General features: G+C 41.3%; 1 protein-coding gene and 1 pseudogene across 1 annotated transcript in view; both read left to right on the top strand.

The window, feature by feature from the left end:
* Positions 1-1,156: 1,156 nt before the first annotated feature.
* MCU (mitochondrial calcium uniporter) overlaps positions 1,157-16,724 on the top strand; it is a 216,723-nt gene continuing 201,155 nt past the window's right edge. Inside the window, exon 1 of the mRNA XM_065894688.1 lies at positions 1,157-1,304. Within this exon, the coding sequence (XP_065750760.1) occupies positions 1,161-1,304 (144 nt within the window). The 5' untranslated portion in view covers positions 1,157-1,160. The remainder of the gene's footprint in view (positions 1,305-16,724) is intronic.
* Positions 6,659-8,941, top strand: LOC136136193 (ATP-dependent RNA helicase DDX50-like; annotated as a pseudogene).

Raw genomic sequence — 16,724 nt, 5'->3', positions numbered from 1 at the left:
TGCAGCCCCTCCCGTTGCGGAGCACAGGCTCCGGACGCCCAGGCCCAGCGGCCATGGCCCATGGGCCCAGCCGCTCCGCGGCACGTGGGATCCTCCCGGACCGGGGCACAAACCCGCGTCCCCTGCACTGGCAGGCGGACTCTCAACCACTGCGCCACCAGGGAAGCCCCTGCTCCAGATTTTAAAAGGAGGTGTGAGAATTAACTAGCTCATAACAATAAACAGCAAAGAAATCCTCTTCTGAGGAAATTCAGGAACCTCAAATCTTTCTTTCAGTCTTCAATGAGCTATCATTATGAGCTTGTCTCTGTGGAAGGATTTTTGAAGAGAAAGGGTTATTCCAAAGTGTATTCTAATGGCTAATTTAGCTAAATTATGAAAATTAATTAAGGTAACCTTTACTTGATTTTTATTACATTATCAGCATGCTCTGTTTCTATAGTTTAATAAGTTGCACATAAGGTCAAAAGTGGTAAGAAAATAGAGTGTTGCTTCTGGAGAGTGTAAGAATATCAGTATAAAGGTGCAGTAAAATGAACTGAGTATCTGAAATGTATACAGTTCTGTTAATTCACTTTGATAACATGTACTCATTCTGGGACTTTGGTATCATAATCATTCTACCCCTCCCGTACTGTGCTACATATCACAGTCATTAGATCACTCCATGACGGGATAATTTCAGCATATCCAAATACCATTAGTTATGAATGATAACTCTGGGCGTGTCGTTGGGAGTTCCAACGTACCTAGCTAATGATTACTAATTTGGTGTCTATTTTGCCAACTTAAAACACGAAGCACAGAGCTTTGTACAAATATCCATTTTCCCAATTACCCTTATCTTAGCTGTATCTTTGGTGAGGATTAGCCGAATCGAATATGCCATCTCTATTGGTGCTATTCTGAGGGGCTCGGGTGCCAATTACCGGTTCCCTAGAATTTGCCCGTAATTGACTATGTCCCACAATAGGTAACTCTGGAAGTGACAGGCAGTCTCTAGTGTGGTTCTCCCGCCTGTCGATTGGGCCTTGCAAGAAGCCCCGCCTCATCAACTCAGTCAAGGGCGACAGTTGGACCGGCGCCGGTGAGTGGCGGGTCTTAGCTCCGCCCCGGCCGTCCGCTGCGCTGCCTGGGTCGGCGCCGTTTCCAGTTGAGAGATGGCGGCCGCCGCAGGTAGATCGCTCCTGCTGCTCCTCTCCTCCCGAGGCGGCGGAGGCGCCGGCGGCTGCGGAGCGCTGACTGTGGGCTGCTTCCCCGCGCTGGGCGTCAGCCGCCACCGGCAGCAGCAGCACCACCGGACGGTGAGCGAGCGCGCCCGGCGGCTCCGGGGAGGGCGGGGCGGCGCTGGCGTGTGGGATCAGCCGGCGGGCAGGCCGCCGGGGCAGCGGGCGAGTTACCTCAACTCGCGGCCCTCCAGAGGTTGCCGGGCACCGAGGAGCCGCCGTGCCCTTCAGGCGCCTGCGGCGGCAACCAGGAAAAAAGGCAGGGCGGAGGAAGCCGAGAGGAGGAGGGGCGACGGCAGGGATGTTCCCGCAGGACCGGGGACACCAGGGCGGGGAAGGGACGGGACTTGAACCTCTCTCTGACCCGCCCCCGATCTCGGTCCCTCCCTCCTTTTTGCTTAACAGCTCTACCCTATTGCTCCCGAACTGAGCCCCGTTCAAGTTGTCCCCTTTCCCTCCTCCTCCAGGCGGGTTGGGGTGTCCTGAGTTGCCACGGCTGCCTTGTGTATGTGTCAGGAGAGTGGCAGTGCCATACTGCTGGGAACTGTCCCCCGGAGGGCAACCCAGGACCCCAGCGGGGCCGCTCCCTAGTTCTCTTCTCGACCCTCTGGGAACGGGCAAGACAGAAAATCAAACTTTATCCCCCTGTGTGACTTCCTGCGTGTGGGCATGGGGAACAGCACCCTTGCGATGGATGCTGCATTGCTTCAGGAGGCAAGCTCCAACCTCTTAGTTCCTTAAAGGTCCTCGGTGGTGCTTTTGGAGGGCTGCTTTATAAGCTTGTTCACGCGTGCCTGAAGAAGGAAGGTGGGCAGCAGGCAGAGGGGAAGAGAATATGACAAGTTGTTCACAGCGGCAGGGATTTGGTGGTTGTATTAGCCAGTTATTGCTGGCTTTCATTGGCTGGCAACGCACGGGAGTTTCTATTTGAACAGCCTTGTGTGTGTGTGTGTGTGTGTGTGTGTGTGTGTGTGTGTGTGTGTGTGTCTTTTTCAGTTGCAAGAGATCAACTTGGCATGGAGTTCTTGACCTAACAAGTCAGCAGGTTCTCTTCCCTTGGACTTTCTAGACCCATACCGTTGGTCTCTGGCCAACTCCAAGAGAAAGTGTAGGTTTTATTTCCTAGGGCTAAGTTGTATAGTGTGGTAATAAGAGAATCACTGCAGACAGCCTGATAGCAGAAAGTAGTACCTTCAGCTCTCAACAAATACACCCACCTGTCTTGTTCTGATCACATAGCTCTTGAGGGAAAACTGAACTGGAGCTTTTCAGAGGATACCCCAAGACTGATGACATTGTAAAATTAAGTGTCTGAAAGAGCAGTGAAAAGAACTAATGCTCTTTAAATGCAAGATGGTATTGTTATTATTAGTCATAGGTATGGACCTATCCTCGTTCTTATGAGAAAACTGTACTTCTTCATTTTGGCATACTGACATATTGCTTTGCTGAAGCTTTTGGGTGAGAGCCGAGAGAGCCGAGCTTTCCACAGTTCAGTTTAGATTTGCATGTTTCATAGCCTCCAGTTATGTGTTTTGTTCTCTTAAAAACATAAGGCAATCCAAAAATCTGATTGCATTCCCCTCCCCCTCAAACTATTTAAAGACTTATCAAGTTGTCTTTATCTCTGTATTTTGATAATACATCTTCTGACTTTGCAGTTTGTTTTTAAGACTATTTGGGTGTGGTATTCATTTAGCATTTTGAAATTTGTGCCTTGTATATTTTCCACTGTGTAAATCTGTCAGTCTGTGAGTGCCTTCCTTGTGCGGGTACTTCATGAAAGTGTTTTTCTGTGCTATTCTGGGGTGGATAAAAGTGATGTGCTGAATTTGAGGTGAAAGCACAACTAAAATGAAGTGTTATTTCTGAAGGGCAGAAGTGTTATATGCATGGTGACTTGCAAATGCACTTAGAATTGTAAGATTTTGAAAAAAGTTGTGCCTGATTATTTAAAATATGTAAACAGTTTTTTTCTTTTTCTACGATTCCTCCGAAGCTATCATGTATTTAGCTGTCTCCATCTGTTATTCTATGGTTCCTCGCAAGACTCAATTTGAAAGGTATCTCAGAGATTTAACTGTTGACATTTTATGCTTGAAATTAAGACCCAGAAAGGGAGAGACTTGGCCAGGATTACACGATGAATATACAACAGTTTTAGGACTCCCACCCACTCCAGATATTCTGACCCCCTTATTGTGTTCTTTTTATTATAAAGTACAATTGCTCCTTCACATCTTTCTCCTCGCTTATAAAACTTACTATTGTTTGTTATGAAAGTACTGGTATTTCAAAACCCCATGAGTGAGAATTCTCCTATGTTAGTTTGAGACACACGTATTAGGCAATATAGGAACAAACCACTGGCTTTTACAAAGGTCCCTGAGAGACACTAAGGTTGAATCTTGAAAAGGTGACATCCTGTGTATGTGTAGCAGATGGCACTCTGTGTCGGACTAGATCACAAGTCCTGCTTGTGCCACTTTTGTTCTGCTGTAGTAGGTATGGTAAATTAGAGCCAGGGGGACATAACCAATTATAGTACTGGTTAATTTTTTGCTTAAGAGGTATGTTTTTTGAAATTCATTTTTTCCAAGTTTGAAGAACAAGTCCAGAGCAATACAGTTCAGCTAATATAGGTAAATGTGATCGCAAAGTAATAAAACATAGCTTGTACCGCCCCCCCCCCCCCAATTAAAACATCATTCAACTGAGTAAATAGGAGAAAAGGTGCAGGGGCTTATTCAGTATTTGTAGCACCATCTAGTGTAATTTTTCCTTTCCTATGTGAAGAGCCTGTTATTGCTTCCCAGCTTGTGACTGTAACTGAGTCTAATGTAAAATATCTGTTGCATGCTTTTCTGTGTGGTTAGTGAAGGTGGCAATTTTCAAGGATGATTCTTTGAAGGGAACTGCCTTTCATTGTGAGCTGTGTAATTTCTTTGCTAAATCAAACTGTCTCATCTCTGATTATGACAGCCTGACTGTTGGCATTTCCTAATGGTCAACAGCTATGCTGAATTGCTAAATCTCTTAAGTCTGTCATTATACTGTTATAGATTGTGGCTGTCCCTTTTTACTTTACACATTGTAGTTCTTTGGCAGTGATGTCATTTCAGTTTAACCTGAAAGTTTTTTTTTTTGCTTTTCTTTTAACCTGAAAGTTTTAACAGAGGTTACATTGCCTGACACAGAGGTAAGTCCCAGTTCTTTAATTGGGCTCCTCATGATCTGGCTAAGTCTTACTTTGCCAGATCCACGCAGCACAAATAATCCACTGTACTTAAGCCAGTGTCTCCTATACCCATATTAAATGTCTGTGCAGTTTTTGTAGGGGAATTTCAGTCTTAACCACTCCACTAACCGCTAAGGTTCATTTTAGGTGAAAGACTGTGACCTTTGACTCCTCTTTGAATCTAACTTCCTCACTTTACAGATGAGAAAACGGACCTAATGGGAACTGAGGGAAGTGACTTTTCTGTTATGTTTGTGGTTAATGACATCTGGGATAAAAATTCTTTTAAATGGGGGTGGATTCAAGGAGAAATCCTAGTCTCAATCTTCACATGTGTGTTTCCTAGCTCTTAATCCCTTTCCATTGTTCTATTCTGTCTTCTCTGAATGCTGATAGGACTTATTATTTTCAGGACACAGATTGACACTGGCTTGTTCTCTAAATGTTTCATTTGTGGGTACCTTATCTTACTGGGCAGCGATTGTGTATCTTGTTACCTTTTTGTCTCTCATAGACTCCAGAGCAGTACTAGGTACATAGATAACACTCAGACAAGTATTAATTGAATACGCACCCTTCTGTCTGCTTGCCAGTGAAAAGGTGTGCTCTACTCCCCCCCCCCCCCCCCCCGTTTGACTTTTTTAATGATCTGCTGCTTAGGTAACCACATTTGGGTTACTGCTTTAAGTTTGGTATTGCCAGTGCTGTCTTTGGTTGTACATTACGCTTCTTTATGGTGGACTGATGCAGAGAGTTGGTAACATTGAATTAGCTCCACAGTGGTACACACTTTCTATCCAAAGAAGCAAAAGTAAGATAAATACCCAGATTATTAGGAATATATGTTTGAATCAGAGTCTAGATTTATTGTTGTTTTAGTTGACGATAATATTAAGATTTTGAAGGTTGTGGATAAATATGCTTAGAGCAGATTTATTATGGAAACTTTATCTTAAAATCTTGCTTATTTTGAACCCCATAAAATAGTCTAATGAGTAAATTTGGATTTAGTCAACAAATTCTGATTATTTGAACTTTTCTGAGTCTCAAGGGGCTCTATTTTATGCTTTATGGAACTCTAAGAGGGAATCTAAATAGAAATGCAGCATCAAGAGTGGTGTATGTTGGACTTCCCTGGTGGTGCAGTGGTTAAGAATCCACCTGCCAATGCAGCGGACATGGGTTCGAGCCCCAGCCCAGGAATATCCCACATGCTGTGCAGCAACCAAGCCCATGCGCCACAACTACTGAGCCTGTTCTCTAGACCCCGCATGCCACAACTACTAAGCCTGTGTGCCACGACTACTGAAGCCGGTGTGCCTAGAGCCCGTGCTCCACAACAAGAGAAGCCACTGCACTGAGGAGCCCGCGCACCACAACAAAGAGTAGCCCCTGCTTGCCGCCACAACTAGAGAAAGCCGGCGTGCAGCAATGAAGACCCAATGCAGCCAAAAAATTAATTAATTAATTAATTAAAAAAAAAAGAATGGTGTATGTTGAAGACAATAAATTGAATGCGAATTTTGGGGCTGCCTATTGTTTGAAAGGGAAATCAAGGAGTGGTCATGGTCTTCTATAGTAGCACTTCATTGATACCATAGTCTGAATAACTACTAAGATGTTGCTTTTATTTCTTTTTATATTCTAGCTTTGTGCTCTGTGGGTTTTCTTAAAAAAATTACTGTTTGTTTTCCTGTGATTAAGGACAAGATTACCTTTTAAGATCTCAAGATAACCACTCAATATAGGGGAATCCTCTATTCTTTATTTGACTGATTAATACAATACTGGAACAACATGTTATTAGGAGAACTAAGATGTTACCATGGAAGACATGTACTTAAAAGAGTCCTAGAATTTAGAGCTTGACAAGACAAGGTTAAGTAAATAAAAGTTCAGGAACAGTAAAGTGGATTTTTCCTTGGTAGCCCAGCAAGTTACTGCAGAGCTGAAAATGGCTCACACATCTGCTGGTTTTCCCATTAAGTTCTTTTTCTATGAAATTACAAAATTCTGTGTTTCATTCTAAAAATGATTAAGCTGAGACTGGTTGTTAAAAGTGAATTGGGGGAAGTGACGCACGGCTCTGGCCGGGAGGCTGCCCTGCCCCCGCTTCCTTTCACCCTGTCGCTGCCTGCAGGTGGTTGTGGCCGCAGTGCCCAGAGGGAGGTGGCGGCAGCGGTGGCGGCGAATGATGCCTGGGAAACTCCTATGCGGGGACATTATGGAGCTGGAGGCGCCTTTGGAGACAGCCAGAGGAAGGAGAGGCAAAAGAGCTCTGTGGATGTCGGAATTTTGGATAAGGGATTATGGACCTGTACTTCTCTTATAGGGTTGTTAGGAAGATTTAAACTAGATAAGCTGAAAACATATTACACAATGCTGGAGCGATAGAAGGAAGTCAAGGCACCATTATGACTCAGATGAGAAATCAGAAACAAGAGGAAATGGTGTTGCAGGTGACCTGGATGCTCCCAAACCCAAAAAAGCTAAAATGAAAGAGAAGCTAAATGGTGACAGCAAGGAAGGATGTCATAGACTTTCAGATGAATTTTCTAAATCTCATAAGTCAAGAAGAAAAGATCTGTCAAATGCAGATACTGATGAATATGAAAAAAAAAGCAAGTGTCATCCTTAGATAGTTCTACTCAGAAATCAAGTGATAATAAACTAGAAGAGACCCTAATACGAGAACAGAAAGAAGGAGCCTTCTCCAATTTCCCTATTTCTGAAGAGACTATAAAGCTTCTGAAAGGTCTAGGGGTAACATATCTCTTTCCTATTCAAGTTAAGACTTTTGGTCCTGTATATGAAGGAAAAGATTTAATTGCTCAAGCGCGGACAGGAACAGGAAAGACATTCTCTTTTGCCATCCCCTTGATTGAAAGACTCCAAAGAAATCAAGAGACAATTAAAAAAAGCCACTCACCAAATGTACTTGTTTTGGCTCCTACAAGGGAACTGGCAAACCAAGTAGCCAAAGACTTCAAAGATATAACTAGGAAACTCAGTGTGGTGTGTTTTTATGGTGGAACATCATATCAAAACCAAATTAATCATTTTCAAAATGGTATTGACATCTTGGTTGGGACCCCTGCTCGTATCAAAGATCATCTGCAGAGCGGCCGATTAGATCTTTCTAAACTGCGCCACGTTGTGCTGGATGAAGTGGATCAAATGTTAGATTTAGGTTTTGCGGAACAAGTTGAAGATATTATCCACAAATCCTACAAAACTGATTCTGAAGACAATCCTCAGACTTTACATTTTTCTGCAACTTGCTCACAGTGGGTATACAAAGTTGCAAAAAAATACATGAAATCCAGATACGAACAGGTTGACCTTGTTGGGAAAATGACTCAAAAGGCTGCAACTACTGTGGAACATCTGACCATCCAGTGCCATTAATCTCAGAGGCCAGCAGTTATTGGAGATGTCCTTCAAGTCTACAGTGGGTCTGAAGGGAGGGCTATTATCTTTTGTGAGACAAAAAAGAATGTAACTGATATGGCCATGAATCCACACATAAAACAGAATGCCCAGTGTTTACATGGCGACATCGCACAGTCACAAAGAGAAATTACACTGAAAGGCTTCAGAGAGGGTAGTTTTGGTGGCAGCCAATGTTGCTGCCCGTGGTTTGGACATTCCTGAGGTTGACTGGTTATTCAGAGTTTACCTCCACAGGATGTTGAGTCCTATATTCATCTCTCTGGATGCACAGATAGAGCTGGCTGGGCAGGGATTTGCATATGTTTTTATCAACCAAGAGAAAGAGGTCAACTAAGATATGTGGAACAAAAGGCAGGAATTACTTTTAAATGTGTAGGTGTTCCTTCTACAATGGATTTAGTCAAATCTAAAAGCATGGATGCCATCAAGTCTCTGGCTTGCATTTCTTATGCTGCTGTTGATTTTTTCTGACCATCAGCTCAGAGACTGATAGAAGAGAAAGGGGCAGTGGATGCATTGGCTGCAGCATTAGCCCACATCTCTGGCGCATCAAGTTTTGAACCACGTTCTTTGATCACCTCTGATAAGGGGGTTGTGACCATGATTCTGGAAGCCCAGAAGAAATACAGGATGTTAGCTGTGCTTGGAAAGAACTTAACAGAAAGTTGAGTAGTAATGCTGTGTCCCAAATTACCAGAATGTGCCTCCTAAAAGGAAATATGGGCATTTGCTTTGATATTCCCACAACTGAGAATGGTTACAGGCAGAGTGGCATGATTCAGACTGGGTACTCTCAGTGCCAGCCAAGTTGCCTGAAATTGAAGAATATTATGATGGAAACACATCTTCTAATTCCAGACAGAGGAGTGGCTGGTCACGTGGCTGGTCAGGTGGTCGATCTGGTGGCCGGTCAGGTAGACAGAGTCGACAAGGGAGTCGGTCAGGAAGTCGACAAGATGGTAGAAGATGAAGTGAGAACAGAAATTGATCGAGAAGCGGGGGCCACAAACAGAGTTTTGACTGAGATAATTAATCTACCAGTGTGAGCTTGCCTATTTCTGCCTAATCATGTACATTATCCACCAAAAATTAGGTCATCATAGTTGAGGTCTGTGTCTGCTGTTTGCAAAGAAGTTGGTTGTATTTTTTTTTAAGTATTTCGCAAGAATGGTTGTAAACAAATCTACTTATCCAGTTATACCTTTGAATAAAAAAACCTCCTTTTAAAAAAAAACAAAAACGTGGGCTTCCCTGGTGGCGCAGTGGTTGAGAGTCCGCCTGCCGATGCAGGGGATGCGGGTTCGTGCCCCGGTCCGGGAAGATCCCACATGCCGCGGAGCGGCTGGGCCCGTGAGCCATGGCCGCTGAGCCTGCGTGTCCGGAGCCTGTGCTCCGCAACGGGAGAGGCCACAACAGTGAGAGGCCCGTGTACCACAAAAAAAAAAAAAAAAAAAGTGAATTGGGGTCAGATTCTTCCAGTAAGACCCTAAAGTCAAACTGAATCTTGAATAGTTACTCCCTGATTTAGATCAAGCTTGAGGACATCTGATAAAAAATTGACCTCTGCAGCTGAACACAGAAGGGAAACAATCTGTTTGTTTATTTCACTGCACTTTGCTTGCATTGAGACAGCCTGTGTAAAAATGAAAGTTGACTTCAAGCAAGGTAATTTTAATAAGTTTAGTGAATTCTTGACTCATAAACCGTGTACAGGGTTCATTTTTTTTATTGATAAAAGCATAACTTGGTAAATTATATCATTGACTGGGTCTAATAGCATACTAAAACTGAACTTTTTCTAATACAGTTCTGGAATAATTGGATAATATGACATTGCATTTTGACATCTCTTAAAAATAAGAGGCTTTTCCAAAAGTTCTTTAATGACAATAATATTTATTAATCCAAAAGAGTGAGGTCTTTACCTTTTATGCTTTGTTACTAAAGTTTTCAGTTTTTACATTTTTTAAATTTATTGTCCACTTTATTTTGGGGACAGCACTTGTAATAATCACCAGAAAATTGTTGAGCAGAGCCCATTGAGTGTATGATGCTATCTAGAGGACAGTCTCAAATATACAGTCCTGAGCCGTACTACCTTATAGGTTTCAAGATTTTTTTTTTTTTGCGGTACGCGGGCATCTCACTGTTGTGGCCTCTCCCGTTGCGGAGCACAGGCTCTGGACGTGCAGGCTCAGCCGCCGTGGCTCACGGGCCCAGCCGCTCCGCGGCATGTGGGATCTTCCCGGACTGGGGCACGAACCCGCGTCCCCTGCATCGGCAGGCGGACTCTCAACCACTGCGCCACCAGGGAAGCCCAGGTTTCAAGATTTTTTAAATTCTTTTTTTGCCCTCTCAGACAGGCCCACTTTGTATAATACTTCTTACTTACCTATAGTAAATGGTGTTACAGGATGTTTAAGAGTATTAATGTCTGCTTTAAACTTTAGAGAAAGTTAATGCAACTGATAGTTTGTAAAATAACAGGAGAGCAAATAGGTTAGCTGAACTACCTGACCTGTAAAGATAGAGGAGTAGATATAGAAGAAAGCACCTAAGAGCTAAAGGCACTGTGTTTCCATGTTTAATTCTCACCATAATCCTATAAGAGGTATTATTGTGCTAGTTTGATATATTGTGCTAGTTTGAGGAAATTGAGGACGGGATAGGTTCATTTCTTCTTACGTGTCATAAACTGTTTTAATGATAGGGATGCAAAGATGGACAGATGTTTTGGAGCTGGGATTTAAGCCTACGTCTGGCTAGAATTAAAGCTGTACCATGCTGGTTGTCAGTGTGGGTCTTCCTTCCTTTTCAGCACCTGCTTCTTCAGTTTTGTTACTTTCTCAAGCATCTGCTGCAGTTTTTTCCAAGACACCTCACCATCCCTCCCACTGACTACATTTCTTAAATCTCTTTCTCCACCCTCTCCCCCCCCACCAGGTATTAACTGATAAGAGTCTAAGGTATTACGCCTACCCCCCCACCCCCCTCCAAATCTTTGAAATTTAATTTAAGATTCTAAAAAGTTCCACCCAGTAAACCTGGTAATTACTGAGCATTGCTTCTATATCAAGCACTTTTATAACATTGTGTAGTATACTCCACAAAAACCCTTCAGGCAAAATACCATCCCCATTGTACAGATGAGAAAATAAAGACCTAGAAAGATTAATACCTAGAGTCATTCAGAATATATCTGTGGAACTCCTACTCTGTGAGACACTGTGCTGGTAAGGAGAGATGTTCCTGTTGTAGTTCTAAGAGTTCACAGTCTGGCCAGGAGACAAGACTATAAACAAGACTGTAACTGGCTGTGCTTTTTTTTTTTTCCCTATGGAGGTCAGTGGGAGCACTTAGACTTACCTGAGGATGTTGGAGAAGACTTCACTGGTGAGGCCTTGCTTGAGCTGAAATATGAGGAAGTATAATGTGTGGGGGACTGAAAAGGTTGGTTCATATTCCAGGCAGCACTAGTATCTAACATGACAATATGAGGGAGTATGATGTATTTGAGAAACAGCCAGTAATTTGTTACAACTGGATATGAGCAAGAATAGCTGAAGATTATTAGGCTGGACAGTAGCAGTGATACCAATAATAATTAATATTTATAAAGTGCACCATGTGCCAAGCACTGTACACAGTCTCACTTAATTCTTGTGACACCCTGTGAGTAGGTATTGTTATTATCCTCATTTTACAGATAGTGAAACTGAGTTGCATCAGATTGGTTAAGTGATTTGCCCAGACAGTCAGTCAGTGACACATAGCTAGTAAATGACTTGCCTAGGATAACACAGCTAGCGAATGGCATACCCAGCATATAAAACCAAGTAGTCTGGCTACAGAGCCTGTCTCTTCACCACTTGCTGTGGTGAGGGATCAGATTGTGAAAGGACTTGTGAAGGAGCTGACATTTTATGATGTAGTTCAGTGGTTTTTTAAAAGACTCAACCCACAGTAGAAATACCTTTTATGTTATGATTGAGCACATGCATGTGTGCATAAAACTAGGAAAAGTCTCATGAAACAATATTTTTACTATGTATACATAGTTTCTGTTCTCTTTTCTTAAGGAAATTCTGGTTGGGACTCATTTAAATTGATTCTACAATTTAAGCCACAGTTTGGAAAATTACTACTTGTCAGTAGGTGAGCATTGGAAGAATTTCAAATAAGGGAATCACATGGTTATGTTTGTGCTTTTAGGTAGGTCACACTGGCAGCAGTGTGAAGGCTTAATTGGAGAGGATGGGACTGGAAAGACAGACACCAGTAAGGAACATCTTAATGGACCAGGCAAAAGATGTCTGAACTAGGACAGCAGCCTTGACGATGGAGAAAAGAGAATAGAGAGAAGGGAGATATAGGAAGTAGAGTTGATAGTCCACAACTAATCGTCAAGTTCTATAACTCATCTACTAAGTACTAGGTAGAAAGACAGTTCAATTCAAGACCTGTGTTACTCAGGTACTGAAATTTTATTTCTTGACCTTTTTTGTGTGTTCCTTTTTATCATCGTGTGAGAAATATGCTTCTTTGTTGTCTTTTCTACACCTCTGCTTTTTTTTGTTTGTTTGTTTTTTTGCGGTACCTAGGCCTCTCACTGTTGTGGCGTCTCCCATTGCGGAGCACAGGCTCCAGACGTGCATGGCTCACGGGACCAGCCACTCCGCGGCATGTGGGATCTTCCCGGACCGGGGCACGAACCCATGTCCCCTGCATCAGCAGGTGGACTCTCAACCACTGTGCCACCAGGGAAGCCCCTGCTTTTGTGTTTTAAAAAAATCTGGTTTAATTATTTTTAAATGATTTAAAAATTTATATATAAAATCAGACATCCACCTTATCCCCTTATTTCTGCCTCCCCCTGCCCCCACCTCATACTATCAGAATCTGGAAGATTTGCATAGCAGTATGAAAAAGTTCACATAGCATGATGAGCACTCAGCAAATCTTTGCTGAAAGAATGTGTCCTGTGTATTATACTCTCCCAAAGCAGAAACTCTTAACATTATGTTCATTAACTAGAGGAATACTTTTGAGTAATTTTCTTGAACTCTGTCCTCTCTAACTTTCCATTTTTGTAATATTTGACTCCATTTAGGGAATAGTAAGCATTGTATGTGTGATGATCTTACTTTTTAAAAAACAAACAAAATAAACAACATAACTAGCCATTCCTAAGCATGAAATCATAGTAAAATTTTAGTTTTTCTTCCCATATTATAAATGTAGATATACAAGATTCCTACCGCTTCTGCCACTCTAGTTTCTCAAGAGCATTATTATATATATATAAAATTGAGAACAAGTTATTTGGAGTGATTCTCTAACATTTTAATTGACTGGACCTTACTGGATTGCTGTTTTTAGAGAGCACATATTCTTTGGTCTTCTAGGTATTATAATACAAAGGTAAGTATTTGCTTGATAATTAAAACAGTTTTTTAGAGACATTACAGTATCTGCTCTACCAGAGGAGATTGTATTTGAGATGTAGTTGATGAACCTTTTGAAATATTATGGGAGCAAAGAATAGCTGTACCATCACAGAATCTTTTAATAGTTTTCTGAGAGTTAAATAAATGAAAAGATGGAAGTAGTAAGAGAGAGAGAGAGAGAGAGAGAGTGTGTGTGTGTGTGTTTCGCAGTCACCAAAATAAAGAGTAAGTAATTGAAGAGAATTAGGTGCCATGTGGTATAATAGTTAGGGGTCTGGGTTCTGCTCCTTTCTCTTCCATTAACTTGCTGTTTGACCTTGGACAAGTGATGTAACCTCTTTGATCCTATTATTTTTGTTGATTAAATAAGGATGCTTGATTAGGTGAGCCTAAAGGGCTTCTTTAATTCTAAGTTATGTATCATTTTTATATAACACTTGACAAGTAACTTTTATGTTGTTTCATTGGGTAGCTTGTATAAAATCATAAACAGACGGACATATATTTGCTTATTCTCACAAGGGCCAAGGGCTTGAAGTGAAGAAAAAGAGCCTTCCAATTCCTTTTCAGGACAGTTTGCATAATTACTTTCTGACATCTTGGTGAACAATTTACCCTGCATTCCTCATAATTCATCAAGCCTTTATTCCCATCTTTCTCTTTTCTTCTTTTTCCAGTTCAAACTGCTGAGGGAGTTGGGGAAGAGGTAGAGATGTGGTGGGGAATTCAGAGAGTTGGAGAGAGAGGAGGAGGAAAAAAGCAGTTAATGCTGGAGTGTTTGAGGGGAGACAGGACTGTGCTAATAATTTAATTCTGAGTTGTGGCCTGCCAGCTTGAAACAGAAAATGTTTCTTTGTATTTACACTACAGGAAACCCCAGTGGGAAAATCTTAAGTGATTAATTGCTGGTAGCAGTCTGTTCTCCCAAACTCTGTGAACTGAGTCTAATACAGTGTCATGAATGTAGACATTCAGTCAGTGTTGGACAAATGAGAGTCCAACACTGAGTTAAAAAGTCCTAGGGACCATTGTCTAAATCCTTCAACCTGGTGAATAATGCAGGTGTGTATCATCTTGTTCTCTGCCTAGATTCTGCAGTAATGGGAATCATAGAACTGTGAAGAAGGAATTACTTTTCTTTGATTCAGGCAGCAGCTAATAATCTTAAAAGAGTGCACAGATTGTGCTGAAACAAGCATGGCTGTATAAAACGCTAAGTAAAAATAGTAATGGAAAAAGATTGTAGTGCTGTTACGCTATAGGTAATTTAAGAAATTGACATAATGACAACTACCTGGCAGGTATTTGGAGCAAGTGAGGGAGAAGAGAGAAGAGTGAAGGGCTGGGCACTGCCGAAGAGAGAAAGGAACTATTTAAACAAGGTGCTGCCAACTCTAGATTCCCTACAGATATATATTTCCAAAGATGACAGATTTTTGGAGGTGTTTATTTTGGAGCTAATCTTCTGTTTTTCCATTCTACCCCTACTGTATCCTGTATCTTGTACTGCCAGAATTCTGCTAGCTGCCGTGAAGCAGGGCTGTGGCAAGTGGCCAAGTGTGATTAAAAACCTCTTTTTCATTTTAAAACAGAGTATAGATATCAGAATACTTTAAAGAAGTATTTAAAGATAGAGTGAATGGAGTGGAAAAAATAGTAAAAACCTAATAAGAAAATTGAAAGTTTTTGATTTGGTTTTGATGGAATAACATTTCTTTTGTAAACAGAATACCAGCTTATGTCTATCTCTGTCAGTTTCTCTTTCTTACCTCGCTTTCCCTGATCTTTGAGTGCTGGGGATAGAAGCTGCTGGGCAGACAGGAAAAATGAGTTTTCTGACCAGAAAGAGGTAGTAGTGATTTTTTGTTTGTTTGTTTGTTTTTGAGGGGATCCCAAGGGTATATGCTGTGTGAGTGTCTCATCTATATGCATGTTAACAATTGGGTTTTGTTTCCTTATTTTGTTCTCATTTTAACCCCAAAGAAAATGAAATTTATTTTTTCCATTTCTAGCTCTGACTTAAGCTTCAAAACAAAACGTTGTTCATGCACAGTTGAGATGATAGAACAGAATTGTAGTATACCACATTACAGAATTTTGGAATATTCATTTATTACAAGGAGAATTGAACTCCAGTCAGTACTTTCTTTAATTTTAATATCTCAGACTGCATTAGTTGATTCAGAATCAACTACTAATAGAGTTCATAGCTTGGCCAAGTGGCACAAAGTCTGGTGAGCTTTAGATACATAATGGCTCTCTTTTTAATGATTGCTAGAGCTTTTAGCAGTAAAAGGGGGAAAATGAAAGGGAACTATGTGTAATAGCTTTCTTGCCTAAAACGAGTATTCTTGGTAAAATTAAAAGTAGAGACAAGCTGAGGCTCTGAGTTATGGATCCGAGGTCACATCACAGCCAGCATCAGAAAGTAGCAGCCCTAATAGAAGAAAAGACAGAAAGTAACTACTGAGGAGCAGGCTCTCAGAGAAGCTCACTTGGAAAGGCCATACCAACATTGAGGGTTGTTGTTTTTTGGGGGTGGGGATGGGGAAGGTGGATGTCCTTTATAAGGAAATTATGTTGTGTTCAGTCAAACATATAAGGGGAAAGTATTCTTTTTAAATTATGAAGTGTGTAATATCTATAAAAACAAGTAGAATAATGTATTTCCTTTAGCTTAAGAAATTAAACAATACAACTATAATTGCTACCCCAAGTTTCCTTCCTTAATCCTATTTCCTCTCCCGTTTTCCCAAAAGTAACATTCTCTCCAGTTCGGTGTTTCCTATGCATGTGTTTATGCCATATATATCTCATACAATATTGTAAACATGTTTTAAACCTTATTTAGAAGATATTATACTGTATAATATCCTTATGCAATTTGTTCTTTTTTGCTTAATACTTTAATTATGTAGTTGATACCTGTGGTTCTGATTCATTCATTTTTAACTATGTGGTATTTCTTTCTCTATTGCACATATTTAACTATTCTCCTGTTGACTGAAAGCCTTTTTAGCTGAATATTTTAGGGGGACAGGAAAGAGAAATATGTTATGTCATTTTAAAAGTTAGATTAGGAATGTTGTTTCGACTTTCAAAAAAGCCAGTTTCCTCTTTTGGTGTGGAATGTCCTCATTTATCGTTTTCCTGGGAAAACCCTTTATACTTCCTGAGAGAAGGCGGAGAAGAGTAATGTTTCATTACACAGATGAACGTGTCTTGTACAAAATGCAGAACAGCATCTGCTATATTACAGTGAGCTCATGAGGGACTGAGCTGCAGCAAAAGCTTGGTTAGTTCTATTAAAATTCTCAGATTTTTCAAGCGCAGAGAAGCTGTGAATGAAAACTTGTTGGT

Source organism: Phocoena phocoena, chromosome 16, assembly GCF_963924675.1.
Source record: "Phocoena phocoena chromosome 16, mPhoPho1.1, whole genome shotgun sequence".
Lineage (NCBI taxonomy): Eukaryota > Metazoa > Chordata > Mammalia > Artiodactyla > Phocoenidae > Phocoena > Phocoena phocoena.
Note: the sequence above shows the minus strand (reverse complement) of the source record. Positions and strands in the feature narration are given on the sequence as shown.